The 14,874-nt window shown below is 42.2% G+C and overlaps 1 protein-coding gene across 9 annotated transcripts in view; it reads right to left on the reverse strand.

Annotated features, from left to right (window-relative positions):
* Positions 1-14,874, reverse strand: part of SEMA3D (semaphorin 3D) — a 147,944-nt gene that overhangs the window by 16,221 nt on the left and 116,849 nt on the right. For all 9 annotated transcript variants that reach the window (XM_052790051.1, XM_052790054.1, XM_052790045.1 and 6 more), the window contains exons 12-17: positions 13,185-13,407; positions 8,897-8,985; positions 7,037-7,078; positions 5,623-5,780; positions 3,468-3,532; positions 1,070-1,209 (exon numbers count right to left, since the gene is read on the reverse strand). In XM_052790051.1, coding sequence (XP_052646011.1) covers positions 1,070-1,209; positions 3,468-3,532; positions 5,623-5,780; positions 7,037-7,078; positions 8,897-8,985; positions 13,185-13,407 — 717 coding nt within the window. The remainder of the gene's footprint in view (positions 1-1,069; positions 1,210-3,467; positions 3,533-5,622; positions 5,781-7,036; positions 7,079-8,896; positions 8,986-13,184; positions 13,408-14,874) is intronic.

Here is a 14,874-nt window from a genome sequence, read left to right on the forward strand (position 1 = left end):
AGAAAGGGTGAATTATCATTGAGAGTGGAAGACCGGTTGGGTGTTTGATAGTTCCTGTTATTTAAACTAATTTTTGTCTTGGATGAACATAACAAAAAAGCATATCTAACACCTAACAGCTCATTTCAAAGGGCAGTTCTTTTCCCTTCTCCTTCCCTGTTGCCATGGTTGCCATCACAGCAGGACTTGGCCTCAGACACAAAATCACTCATGTAAGAGAAAGACTATGAAAACTCCTGAGGTTTGAAACTCACTCAGACCCAGCCCAAATCAGTCCCAGCACATTGTCCTTTTGGGCATGTCAGAGGGCCCCTTTGTCACTAGCTCAGAGAGGAATCAGCAGAAAATTGGGCAGGGGGTATGTGGGGACCTGGAGGCTTCTCCGGGGCTTCTCCATTAGTGAGGACCCCAAATCTGCCTCCTGCAGGAATTAAGGGCCATCACAAGTCTCATCGCCTTCTACTTCAGATGCAAGGTGCAATTCTTTAACCTGACATCTCTTCATCAGTGCAGAGTGCCATTTAAGAACAATTCTCAGACTCCACTAACATGAAAAAAAGCAAATAAAAAGCTTTTTAGTGCACAGACCATTCCTTCTCTGGGGAGAGATGGAGAGAAGCAGCAAGCCATACGTGCAATTCCTGGCTACGCTGCTTAACGTGATAAGGGAATGCAATCAGACACTAAATGGAGCAGAGATTTTGTTAAAACAAAGAGGTTTGAACATACTTTTACCTACAGAAGTAGTTGTATTAATTACTGGACAAAAGGGCTTTTTTTTTCAGTACTTTGATTTTTTACCACTATTTAAAGCCTAATTTATCTTTTCTTCTTTTTTTTAATAGAATGAGCATGTAAGTCAAAATAAATATCTAAATCTGGTTATGACACAGTGCAAATGGCTTCTCTCTTCCCCACTGCATGCCCCAAATGGTGATACCAGAATGCTACGTGATACCTAAGGTGAGGCAAGGAAAAGTAAAACATCGACTAATCCCAATAACTCCTGCCTTTCAATGCTCAGCTGAATTCTCTATAGAGGAAACTTGCCTTGATGACTATAACTTACCTCTTCTCGATGTTCTTCTCCAGAGCGCTGAATATACCACCTAATAGAGGCTTGCTGGGACTTAGGAATACATTCCAGAAAAGTTGAATTAAATTCAATGCCAAAAATCACCTTTTCATCAGCAGTTTCATGACTAATGCCTGGAAAGCAAACATGGTACAGGAGATTAACCCTGACCTGGTTTTTAAAGCAATGGGAAAATAGCCTGATTCAGAACAGATGCTATAAGAGTGAGTGAATTATAAAAAAGCAAAAGGAAACTTAACTTTTAGCTTAAACTATAACTATGAGGATTTAGAGGCGGCTGCTAACCTTCCTTCAGTGCAACTGGTTTTTAAGGAGGTCAATAAAATCTATATCACAAGCTTGCTCCATTTTAAAGTTGAGGTTTTCACCTTTGAGGAATTTAAAATCTGACCTGTATTTTTCCTTTAAGTAATGCAACTACTAAACCTGAACTAAAGCTGCTGAAGGCAGATTGTATGGTCTGGTTTGTTCATCCCAAACACTTTAAAGGAGTCACAGGGCTAAAGTAAACTGAAGTTTACCTTCCTTCAGTATAATTTGAAATGCTCTGTAGTATTTTTAAGACCAAACACTGAAGGAGCCATGAGCAGATCTGTGCTCCTTTCTTGGCCTTCTGTAAACCTGAGCAAGTAATTTCTAATCTCTGCATCTCCATTTCCCCTTCCAGCCTGTCTTATCTGTGTCATATCTGCCTTACCAACAGATGAAAGCTGTTTCTTACACCCTCCCAATAACAGAAAGGAAGGTGAAAGCAGTGTTGTCTCCTAAATCTAAAGTTAGCTCAACAACAAAATGAATACAATTTTGGATTGTTTTTTCAGTATAATAAGTACCTATATGAGATCTATAGAAATTCAAGCTCTCTGCATTAAATGCCTTTTTTTTATTTCACTGTGCCACTGAGATTTCAGCAGAGCCAAACAACTTCATGCAGCCAATGAAGTCTCTGGGAGTGAATCTCACACAGTGGAGCACTGAATTTAAATAGGTTTTGGGGTCATAATGTTATTAGTTATCTCAAATGGCATAAATAAGCCAAGAGCCTGGAGTGGCACAGGTCAGCTTCATGGTTTTATGGCACACAGGAGTCATCCCCAGCTGGATAAAATTTCTATTGGTGGAGCTACATGAGGGCAAAGGATTAATACCAAATTCTGTGCTAAGTCATTTTACATTTGTCTAGTAAAGCCAACTCTTCCAGTATCTCTTTATCCTTCCAGGAAAATGTGACACTGTCAGCCTTTCTGCTAGGGTTTCTATAACCTTGAGCTTTGCACAGTCTCAGATACCACTATTTGGAGAGCCACGGTAAGCAGCAAGCAAGGAAATTCTGGCCCTTGGGAATGAACAGGAGTTTTGTCATTGACTTTAATGGAAACGAGAATTTACCCTGATTTTTAACTATGTCTGCAAGCACGCATGTACAGTTGGAGCCCTCTATACTGTGCAACAGACTTAAGGCTTTTATCCTGTGGCAAGCAGCTCTGATTTCTGCACTGACTCACGCCGAGATCTGCAGCAGGCACCCAGCACCGCAGCAGCACGAAAATAACCAGAGATCAATGGAAAGTGGCGGCTTGTCCTGAACCAAACATTCAACGCAGTGATACAATCAATACTGTTTTGACTGGGTTGTTTGCTTTAATAAGAGGCTAGAAGAGCCCCAGACAAACCCAAGCTTGGTTTTGAATGCTTTTCATTTATTTTACGCTGCCGCAGAGATTGCCGCGTAACCGCAGGATTTCATACTGACAGTGCTCGCTGTAAGAGAAGCGCTGCCGTTGCCAAAGGAGCAAGCCAGACCCTTTGGCATCTGAAAAGAGGGTGTGGGAAAGGGAGGGGGGAGTCGATGGAGAGAGCGGGGTAGGCTCTTGCTAATAACAGGAGTATTTAAGTAGCTGCGGGGAGGGGAAGGGGCTCGTTTGGCAGCTGGAGCTGGGCCTTGGGACTTGGGTCGAGTGTAGGCAGCGGAATGGGAGAAGATGGCGTGTTCCCCGTTCACCCCTGGGGTTTCCTCGTGGGATTATCTCCTCTGTTTCTAGACGAAACATCACACACGTCCCACTAGCTACTTGTAGGGATGTGTGTGATGCTTTTGTGTCAGGGGCACATCTCCCTCCCCGGGGTGAGTGCTGGGGAGGGTCGCCCATAAGGGATGTGAGGGTGCTGTCCCATGGTGGCTGTGCCTTCTCAGCCCCAGCTCTGCGAATTTAACTGCGGGAGGGGTAACGTATATGAAGTGTGGGAAAGGCAACTGCTTTAATGGTGTCATTCTCTCGAGCTCAGCAAGTTTTCACAGACAGACAGAGACCCTTACAGCAAAGTCTGTTGTCAAAGCGACAAAAGAGCAAGAAAGGTGCAAAATACTCACTGTCTTCCACATCCCAGCATTGTGCAACGGGGTCTCCATATTTGACATCTTGCCTTCTGGCTCGCCTACGGGAAGAGCATGCAAACTTGTAACACTTCAGGCATAATTGCTGGAATTCAACAACAAAATATAGAGGAGCTCAGCAGATGTGGACTCGCATTGCTCCCACCCTACTGCTGACAATTACGGTCTTAACTAAAACCAGCCTCACCCTCAAAGCAGCATGTGGCCTAGAGAGATTTGTACAATTGACATCAAGAGAAGGGCCTGTGATTTGGAAAACCACTGAGAGGGGAAAGAGAAAAAGCAAGAGAAAAAAGTCTGCCTAGCATAAGCAGCATGCAATATAGTGACAGAAAGAGCATCTAAACCTGCTTTAGGAGCATGGGGCACAGGTCTCCTGAAGGGGTGGACTGTCTTGGAAATACCTAAAAACATCCTTAATGTTGTAGGACATGAAAAACATCTGAGGTTCAACAGGTGATATTCAAAATTGAGCTCCGGATCAGCCCAAGGTAATATTAGTAAACCAATCATTAAAATCAAAAGAGAAAAGCATACATTTTAGTTTGGTAACAAAAATTTGACAAATCTGATTATCTTTCATCTTTATGGAGAGAAAAAATGCTTGAGACAATGGTCTGAGATGGTCTGCTCCCTTCCACAACTAACTTGCCTGCTAATCTCTGGGCGTGTTACTTAAACTCACTGCGATTTAGTGTAATTTCAGTGTAATAGCATTAAAAAACCCCTGAACTCTTCCTCTGTGGATGATTGTATATATCTCCCAAGAGCTACAAAAAAAAGTTTGTATTTTGTTTTTTTTAGTAGAAGAATTGGAGACCCAGGTAGGAACTGGTTCCTCCCTCACAGCCACACTGAAGATAACCGGAGTGGGACCTCCTACGTGCAGAGCAAAGCCTCGGCAGATGAGCAGGTTCCCGAGGCCGAGCTGTCCGCTGTGGTAAAAGCTGTAGACATGCTGGAAGCACAGGCTGCTACACAGAAGAAAAATATTCAAGTAACTGATCTACTGGAGGACTCCCAGGGCCAGTCACCCATCCTTTGTTTTGGAGCCACAGACTTTTGGCCTTCCCACCAAACTGCACATCTGTTAAAAAGCACGGACCATCAATCTCCGTGTCCCAGCCCACCTCAGACTTCAGCAAGCCTCATGTGTCACTAACTTTGCAGTGAGCCTGAACACTTGCTTTTCTCCTTTCATTTATGCTTCTCTAGTTTAGTTTGCTTTGCCTTTGAGGGAAAATGCATAAAGTTCCTTGACACCATGACATGATAACCTATGAGTCATTAACTTCAATGGTTTGTCTAATTGCTCAGGTCCCAGCCCTGCAACCCCTAAGGCAGAAAGCCTCTTTCCAGAGCTTGAGATCAGACTGCAACCTCACTGCAAGAATTACTGTCAGGAAGGCTTCGTCCAAAGGGGAATGAAGAGGCTGTGAAGGACTCTGGCTCAACGAGCGAGCTCAGAGCTCTGGCTAAATCAGCCAAAAACTCTGAGACACATCCAGCAGTTTAGGCACTGCACTGCTAGAGCCTGCAGTGTGCTCTCCCTCCATGCAGATTCATGCTGCTGTCCTAGCTGGTGGGTACAGAAAGCTCAGATGAAGCTTCTTTCACTGTGGAAAAACTGCTCCCGATGCAGTCAAATCACAGCACTCAAATCTCTGTCTCCCTCTCATGGCTAGACCACAAATGCAATTGTTTGTTTAGATCAGGGAATTAAATGTATTTTACTGTTGAACACTCTGGGATACTGTGTTAAACTCCGCTTTATAACTACGGTGGTGCTCTATGCAAAAGTCAGAAGCTTAAGAGAGGCTCTTGCATCTCAGGCAGAGCTAACCACAACCTGGACCTCCATCTTAGCATCTCATGCCTTAAAGCATTCAGCATAAAAAAGTGATGGATTTATGATGTTAGCTGCAGTAGCCGAGTTACTGTCACACACACTTAAACAAAGCTATGTTGTCTTCACAGCTCTTCCAGTAGAAATGTGAAACATGGCCAGGGTATGATCGAATTTTAAGGCAAATGACATGCTAAGTAAAAAGGCAACACGTTCTGATTAGGAACCTCTAAAATTCTTGCAGGCAGCAAGATCTTTTACAGCACGCTGTATTTTTTTTCTTACCTTTTAGAAGTGGGAGCATATCTGGAACACGAGCTTCCATCCCAGGCACAGTATGGGTCTCTGGCAAGGCAGCAGTCTGCACAAGCCTTCCCATACGTGTGACATCTGTGCAGAGAGAGCTGAACCAATCCGTCCCTGGAACCAATGTACAATTGTTGCTGCAAATCAGGCAAAGCGAATGAATTAGGAGCATTCTCCAAGTAGCCCATTTAAAAAGTTCCCTTCTTCAGTGCCACACTTGGAGACTTTCAACCTTGTCCCAGATTTCACAAAATGAGGGAGGATTCCTCCTTTACTGTAAAATGTTTCTCAGGGCTCAGTGTGAACTGGCCAGACCCCAACCATCCCTGACAAGACGGCAGAGAGAAAAGGGGACTGCAGTCCTGGAAAGACACCAGCACATAACACCCTTACACCTTTAGATTTGTGCTGTAGTAAAAAATCGGAAGCAAACCATGGAAAGAATGGTTTAATAACACATTTAAAAACAAGTGGCTGGATAGCTGTGATATTAAGAATCTGGGAACTAGGGATGACCATGTGTGAATAAAACCTCATCTTCTGCTTCTGATTCTTAGGTAGGATGGGGATAATATTACTCCCCTCTCCCCAACGTGTGAGTAGATTGCCTGTTGAGACAAGGGTGGTCCCAATGCTTGCTGTTGAGCCGGAGCTGGCTCATGCAATACTTCCAGCTGGCCTGCCACCTTTTTTCAGGGGAGATGGGACCCAGCTGTGCTATGCATGCCTGAACAGCAAAATACCTCCTCCCGTGTGAGGGAAGCGTGTTGTGCCGGAGCTGCTCTGGCCACTTCTGCGGGGCAGGGAGGGATGGCTCTGGTGTCACGCTGCCTCCCGAACGTGCACGTAGCCATCACAGAGCTCGGAGCTGCCATAAAACCGTTTCCCACTGGGAGATTCCCAACTGGGACTGGCTCCCGTGACTGCCAGGATTGGACCACCCAGATCTGGACTGCAGTTTTAGAGGAGGGGGACTGGTTTTCAGTCTGTATGCACTCAGATTTTAGCACAGTGAGGCCCTGATCTCTCTTGACTACTAATAAAAATAATAACAATAATAGTAATAATAATTTATTACTAGATTGTAAAGAGACAAGTAGTTCTAGTGTCCGGAAAATGAACGTGCATTGACTTCATTCACAAATCCCACTACCATATGACTAAAGATGTGTTTCCGTGAATAATTACCAGCTTGGGTACACAAATTACTGTTTGTAAGTAAATGTGAATTAGGCAGGCAAACAAGTTCAAACATATCTCCTTCCTTCCAGATACATTTTAAGAGTCATCCATGGAAAGCTCGGCCAGTAAGTAACAGGCATCACTGGAAAATAACAAGCTAAGTGTTCAGTGTACCATATATCCCGCAGTAATTAAGCGAGCTTGTGATTACCTGCTTCAGAGAAATCTCCATGGTTGAGATAAATGAAGGGTGCTGAAAAACAAATTAGTGAGGTACATTAGTTTAACATACAAAAAGTAAATAAAATTACAGATCCATTTGCTTGTTTTAAACAAGTATTAAAAACAAAAAACCAGAAATCACTAAATCTATGCTTCCAAAAATACCTCCCATAAATTTTCCCTGCTGCTTATGAGGCAACTGACTTTAATTCTTAGAGTTCGCAATCTATCCCATCCTGGAGACTGGCAATGAGCCTTCACATCAACTTAAGTTCTTATTAAGCACTATTTGAAAGGCTTAGATGGAATTTAAGGGATACAAAGGCAGATCCTCTGCACCAGGATGTATTTCACTGCTATGAGAGACAGTGAATTTTTTGCCAGTGACTGATGTAAGAACAGGACAAAGCTCAGAGTATTATCTATCATGTAACAGAAGATGATTAATCTAAGCCTATTGTTTAATGTTAACGCAGTTTGAGGAAATAAGGAATGTTTTTTCAGCCCTTCACCCCCTTCAATTTTCTATATTCAAAAACAGAGAGGTAACAGTTATAAATGTCACCAATAAAAATGTGAAGGCATGTCTGCTGAGCAGGAAAAAAAAATAACCTTTTTTTTGTTTTAAATATGATATGGTACATTTGCCCTTGACGTTATGTTTTAAGAATGCAGCAAATTGGTGCGCATACTGAAACTGCTGATTACTTGGCAGGCCACTGAGTAATCTTGAAATTTTCAAGGTGATATTTATAATTGGTGTCCAAGACAGTGGGAAGAAGACATGGAGATCCTTTAAATCAAAGCTTCATCATACACATGACATATCAAAAGGCATGTGGAGAAATATACTCTTTGAAATAATTATTAAAGATGCTGTCCTTACACTTGGAAAACACTGTCTCTAAGTCCCAAATTCATTTAGTGTGGGCAGAAAACTAAAACTGGCTAAAAGCTCGTACAGCACATAGGAGAGGGGATGTGTGAGAAAGTAATCAAAATGCCACAGATGCGGATAAAATTTGATGAAAAAGCAAGGTGAAAACTGAATAAGAGCTATACAGAATGAGAAAAAAGCAAAATGAGAATGAAAAGAATGAAGAAGGAGCCACTAAATGGAAAAGAAAATCAGTAGGGAAGACACAGGTCTCCGTTTTCATACTGTAATGGTATGTCAACATCAGCTCCCTCACCAGCAATGAGGTTAATCAGAAATTGTGCCTGTACAACAGAAAGGAGGTTTGGGCTTTTTACAAGCTCTATTTATGAAGAAGTCATTGGTGTTAGCAGGGGTCCAGTTACTTTTCTTCTTTATCACTCAGCCAGAATAAGCAAATTAAAATGGTCAAAAACGTTGAGTCAGCCTTCACCAATAAATTAAAACACACTGATGATCAAAACTAACTTTGTTTTATTTTTTTTATGTTTTCAATTCCTAAAGTTGTTATTTTAAAGAATTTCTCTGTATCTGTGGCATTTTGTTTGTTTGTTTGTTTTAAAAAAATTATAATTGTACTAAGAATAGTCCCAAACCTGAGACAATAGAAAAATTGGCATTAAAAAGAAAATACTTCTAATAAAAAAATTTGGGCTCATAACAACATTTCAAATTATAACAAGGAAGGATAAATGAGACTTTCTATGGGTTTGAAAAATCACAGCCTGTTTGGTTCTGGACTTTTTTCAATTGACTTACCCAAAGAATACCGAAGTAGTTAAAAATTTACATAATGTCCCTCTGGAAACCTGAATGAGTTCCAGTAAACAAACAACCAAACAGACAAAGCCAGTTTGGGCCTTAAAGTCCCCTGAATAATATTTAATTGATGTTGTAACTGTTAATGCTTACCTTGAATATCTGCAGCTCTTCCAGGACCACCTCCTCCTTAGTCCACTTCTCCTTTGTGATACTCACAACTTTCAGGACTGTGCCTATGTCTGAAACAAATGTTCATGATGTAAAACCCACACTTATGTTTCAGTACATATGTGCCACTCCATTTCATCCCCTGAAGACAAAGCTAATGCATCAAGGATGTAGCCTTCAAACAACATCTATCCCTATCTGCCTTTATTGCTATCTACACAGCTCTACGCAATACATTTATGGTTTTACTGTATGGCTGAGCCAACACAATTGCAGGCTGCATCTGGCAGGGATGGTCTAACTCTCCTGCTACACAAACACAAATACAAACACGTCCATGCTGCCAGCTAGAAGTTTCAGCACATTTCCTTGAGCCAGAATTGGGGCCCATCTGACCCCAAAGAGATCCAGCTTAGGGGACTAAATTGGCAGAAAATTATTTCCTCTTTTTTATAGAATTAATTTTCATCCAGTATAGCACCTTAATCAGAAGTAGGTTTCATTTTAATGTGGGGAGTTAAGCAATGCATTTTTTTCATTTATTTTTTAATTTTAAGGAAATTTTTGAACAAAATCTCCATTCAACATCAAAATCTTAACTTAATTGTGACAGAAGTTACTTCTTTGGAGTTATCTAGAGAATTTTTTTTAAATTAAACCTATTCATCAATTTTAAACTGAATTCCTGCTTGGTGAAAGAAATAGCTGCTCATTTCATCTCAGACCATTACACACTGGTGAATCTTGAATGGCCTTAAAAAGAACCCTTAAAAACGGCTCAGGGGAAGTGGGCTGGGTGGTGGCATGTGCAGCATGGAAAGGACACAGCGCAGCTTAGTCCCAAGCACTATGCATAGTATCAAAATGATGAAAAATAATACATTATAATGGAAAGAATCAGATTTTTCATTCTTGTTTTCCCAAACTACTGAAGGTCATATTATCAATCAAAGCCAAAAGTATTTCAGTTTGCCTTATGTATTAGAGCTTTTTTTTGTTTCTTTATTTGACATAATTGCCAAAGCCTGCCTATGTACAACTTGGTTGCATACTTTCAAACATATAATAAGCTTCTGATCTGCTGCTGTTCAAAATCTCCTGGGTTATTTGGTATATCTGTATTCAGTCTATCTATATAATATTTGAAATTTTATCTTCAAGTTTATTTTTTCCATAAGATGAGTTTAGAGGATAAAGTAGAACAAAAACATGTGCTTCTGCAAAAGAAAACTCACTTCTAAGGCAGGCACTGGAGATAAATAAATCTCTGCATATTATGGAGTGCCACCTAGTGACTGCATGGTATATGCTGGCCTTGACACCTAAGCCTGACGATTTACCCTGCAAGAATTAACATCGGTGCTGGGTAGTAACAGTTAAACTGGGAATATTCTAGTTGCTGGTCTCTCAATATAATTTTATTCCTATGACAAATTTTATAGTGGAGGATAGCAAACATCTGAAAGCAACCTCTATAGCCATGTATAGGATTTGTGTGGCAAGGTTTTGGTAGCTGGGGGACAACAGCTGCAGCTTCTGTGAGAAGCTGCTAGAAGCTTCCCCCATGTCCGACAGAGCCAATGCCAGCCGGCTCCAAGACGGACCCGCCGCTGGCCAAGGCCGAGCTCATCAGCAACGGTGGTAGTGCCTCTGGGAGAACAGATTTAAGAAGGGGAAAAAGTTACTGCACAGGACAGCAACTGCAGCTGGGAGAGAGGAGTGAGAACATGTGAGAGAAACAGCCCCGCAGACCCCCAGGTCAGTGCAGAAGGAGGGGGAGGAGGTGCTCCAGGCGCCGGAGCAGAGATTCGCCTGCAGCCCGTGGGGAAGACCACGGTGAGGCAGGCTGTCCCCCTGCAGCCCAGGGAGGTCCACGGGGGAGCAGATTTCCACCTGCAGCCCGGGGAGAGAGGACCCCACGCCGGAGCAGGGGGATGCCTCCCAAGATGGCTGTGACTCCATGGGAAAGCCTGCACTGGACAGGCTTCTGGCAGGACCTGTGGCCCCGTGGAGAGAGGAGCCCAGGCTGGAGCAGGTTTGCTGGCAGGACTTGTGACCCCGCGGGGGACCCACACTGGAGCAGTCTGTGCCTGAAGGACTGCAGCCCGGGGAAGGGACCCACACTGGAGCAGTTCATGAAGAACTGCAGCCTGTGGAAAGGACTCATGCTGGAGAAGTTCATGGAGGACTGTCTCCTGTGGGAGGGACCCTATGCTGGAGCAGGGGAAGAGTGTGAGGAGTCCTACCCCTGATGAGGAAGGAACAGCAGAGACAACATGTGATGAACTGACCCCCAATCCCCATTCCCTGTCCCCCTGTGCTGCTGGAGGGGGGTAGGTAGAGAATTTGGGAGTGAACCTGTGCCCAAAAAGAAGGGAGGGGTGGAAGGAAGGTGTTTTAAGATTTGGTTTTATTTCTCATTATCCTATTCCAGTCGATTGGTAATAAATTAAGTTAATTTTCCCCAAGTTGAGTCTGTTTTGCCTGTGATGGTAATTGGTGAGTGATGTCTCCCTAGGATCTAGACCCAGGAGCCTTTCATTATATTTTCTTTCCCCTGTCCAGCTGAGGGGGGGAGTGATAGAGCGGCTTTGGTGGGCACTTGGTGTCCAGCCAGGGTTAAACCCCCACAAGCCACTAAAAGAATATTTTGTACATTTTAACTAGTGAACTCATCTTTTCAGACAGCTAAGTTTTAAATTATTTTTTCTCACTATTATCAGAAGAAAAGTAAGTTTTAGTGAGTACTCCCAAATCCTAGGCATCTCACAGTTGGGAATGCGTTCCCTTTCCTTCTCTTTTGACTATATGAAAGATGACATTCAGAAAGCAACAAGTATTTTCCACCACCACTGCTAAAACTTATTCCTAACATTCTCAGGCAGCAGGGGAGCAAACAGCACTTTAATGTTCTTTTTTTATGAAACTGTGCTTTTCTCTCTGACACCACTGTACTTGACTTGTGGGGATCATAGAGGGACTCTCACACCATCTTTTTTTTTTTGGAAAACAAGAGTAGTGAGAGAGATTGAGCTGAAAGACATAAATGGTCCACAAGAGAGTCTACCTCTGCACTCATGTGTGTGATAACGCAGCTGGGGAACTCCTGAAGGCTGAGACAACCCACACTTTTTAAGAGGCAATGCTCTGTAACAACTCACTCTTTTCCCCAAATCACCTCAGAATATCTATACCTATCAAACTACACTATATGACATGAAATTTAACATTGCAGTAGGATTCAAACAGAAACCTTAGTTTCTCTGCAGCTCATGTCAGTGGCTCATCCACTGCCCTTGGATAAACCTTTTCACCTCCCTGTACCTTAGTTTCACCTGCTGTGAGATGCAGATAATGGCAATGACCTTCCTAGTAAAGCGTTCAGATCTACCAGCAAGAAGTGCTTTATGAGACCTATTACTAGTGAGAGAACTTCAAATTGTGGATTAAGAACAAGAAATTCCAGTGGAGTAAGACTGTAGATTATTACTTCAGAAATGTTATGAATAGGTATGTTAATATTTCTTAGCATACCATGCTGTTGCGTGATTCATCCAGTGATTCTAAATTTAATTACTATGGTAAAACTAGACTTTTTCCTTAAGGCATATAAGTATCATAAAAATGTAAAGAAATACATAATTATCCATAGAAAAACTGCAAAGCAGGTTTCTTCCCTGACAGAGTAGTTTAACCTCTCTGCTCAATTCTGGTCCTCTTGTTTGGAGCTATTCACGTTGCCAAGTAATATCTTTAAAAGTATTTAAGTGGAATTGTTGCCTTAGGCCAAATTTTAAATCTTTCTTAGCTGTTCAATGTCACATGAGATTTAATGCTGAAGTACCATGTCACTACTGATAACAGGAAGTACTCCTTGAAGTTTTTAAGTTTTTTTTTTCTCTTTTAATTGGTTATAGATGTGCTACCAGCAAGAATTGGAGCTGGACAACCATGTAGTGTAAAGACAAGTACTGAACAGTAGTCAGAGGGTAAGAAAGTCCAGGTACTCTGACCCTTAACTGGTTTATCACCTAGGGACCAGGAAGCATTAAAATCCCAATAGTAGCAATTTCTTGAGCTGACAAATTAATCTAATCTTAGCATTTGCATGAAGTTCTGGCACAGAATCAGGAGCATCTTAAATGCTTCCCAAAGCTGCATGTGTAGGAAAAAGATATTAATCAACAGGTTTATTCAGAACCTACAGGAGTAAAAGTTTTCCTAAAGGATGTGGTTTGTGCAGAATGATAGTGGAAGTCCACTCTCATACCTGTTCCTAGGAAAATAACATCATATTGCCCATCCTCTGCCATGACGTGATCCACCACAATCTGTGTCAGCCGATAGTCCACATTGATTCGAGTGAAAACCGGTCCTCCCGTCACTGGGTAAATGGATTTGTACATCAGTGGATGGCGTTTAATAAAGCTAATGACTTCATCAGGAAAGTCTCTGGTAGACTTTATGAGCGGATCATAGGTTTTGCTTGGACACTGAATGAAAGAGAGAGAACAAGATGAGAGGAATATTAGCAAAGGAATATCAGTAATCTGCAGGTTTCTTTGTGTAGTAGGAAAGCTACCTGGTCCAGATCAGCTATATCGGTTTGTAAAGCACATTTGCCAATGGCTGGTAATTTGACTTACAATTGAAAAAGCTCAGTGTTATTTTGAAAGCATGGGAGCACACTGGCAGTGTGTGCTCCTCTGGTTCTTCAAAGGGACATTTTTCCCCTCGTTTCTCCACTCTTTCCTCTTCTCTTTTCATTTTTACCTCTCCTCAAAAGCACTTCCCATTCATCTTCATTCTTCTTTATCCTGCTCCCACCTATTCTCCTTTATCTTCTAAAACCACCCAAAACTTGTTAATTTGTTTCATCTCACTCATTTGCACTACAACTCAGAATTATAAATATTAAGTTCCTGTCAGTTATATGCCCATGCCTGCACCTACCTATAGATATATACAAGCTTTAAAGAAAAACTCCTATAGGCTTTTCTTCTTTCTCAGTCAGAGATTTTGCTAACATAAATTAAACCTTAGAGGGGATATGAACTTTAGCTTCTCTAAGATACTCAGCAAAGGAAGACAGCATTAGGAAAGAGAGTTTGCTTGATGTTGGATAAAATATCACGTTGGATATTTTACAAAGACAAGGATATCAAGTCTGGAGTGAAGGAGACCCCTGTCATGCTGTCTGGCTCTCCATTTGAAGGCACAGGTACCAACAGACGGTTAAATTTCCTCCATGCTGAACAAACTAATGTAGAAAGGACTTTCAACAGCAAGTCTAGAGTGCCCTCCGGTGGCTACTATGGGGTAATCGCAAGTATTTAAAGTGCGGCATTTTCTCACGGTTTTTCTGCCTTTTGTCTTTCTGCTCCTCTTATCGAGGCTGAGTTTCTGCCCTGCTGGTGCAGTGAGCCAGAATTGGGCAAGAGCCCCACCAGCATGGCCCGATGTTAGACTAATGGCTTGATCGCTCTTGGGAGATATGCTCAGAGTTACTGTGGCAGAAGGCCCCTAGTAAATGCTTTAACCATGTTCGTTTTTCCAGACTGAAACACCCACATCTAGCTTTTCCCTGTATATGGCCTGCAATCAGAAGCTATAACTTTTCAGTGAGCTGCACCTCCTATGCCTCCTGTTTATTTTTTTTCTAAAAAAGGGATATTCTCCAGATGCCGGATGATCCCTGTAGCTTATTATCTCTCAGAAATGACTTTCCTTACTCATCCACATAGCTGAAACTTTCGCCCCGGCCCCATGGCTCAGGTGCTGTAGCATCATTTTCTCTGGCTTTGAACAGCACAGTCTCATCCTCTTCTGTTCCAGACAACTGTTACAGCGATCACTCCCTCAGACAATTCCTCAGCGTCACTCGTTTATTGCCGGGGTTGGCTCCCACCTCTATTAGACCCATACTGACAAACTAATCAATTCAGCTGTTTCTCTGGCTT

Source organism: Harpia harpyja, chromosome 6, assembly GCF_026419915.1.
Source record: "Harpia harpyja isolate bHarHar1 chromosome 6, bHarHar1 primary haplotype, whole genome shotgun sequence".
NCBI classification, from domain to species: Eukaryota; Metazoa; Chordata; class Aves; order Accipitriformes; family Accipitridae; genus Harpia; species Harpia harpyja.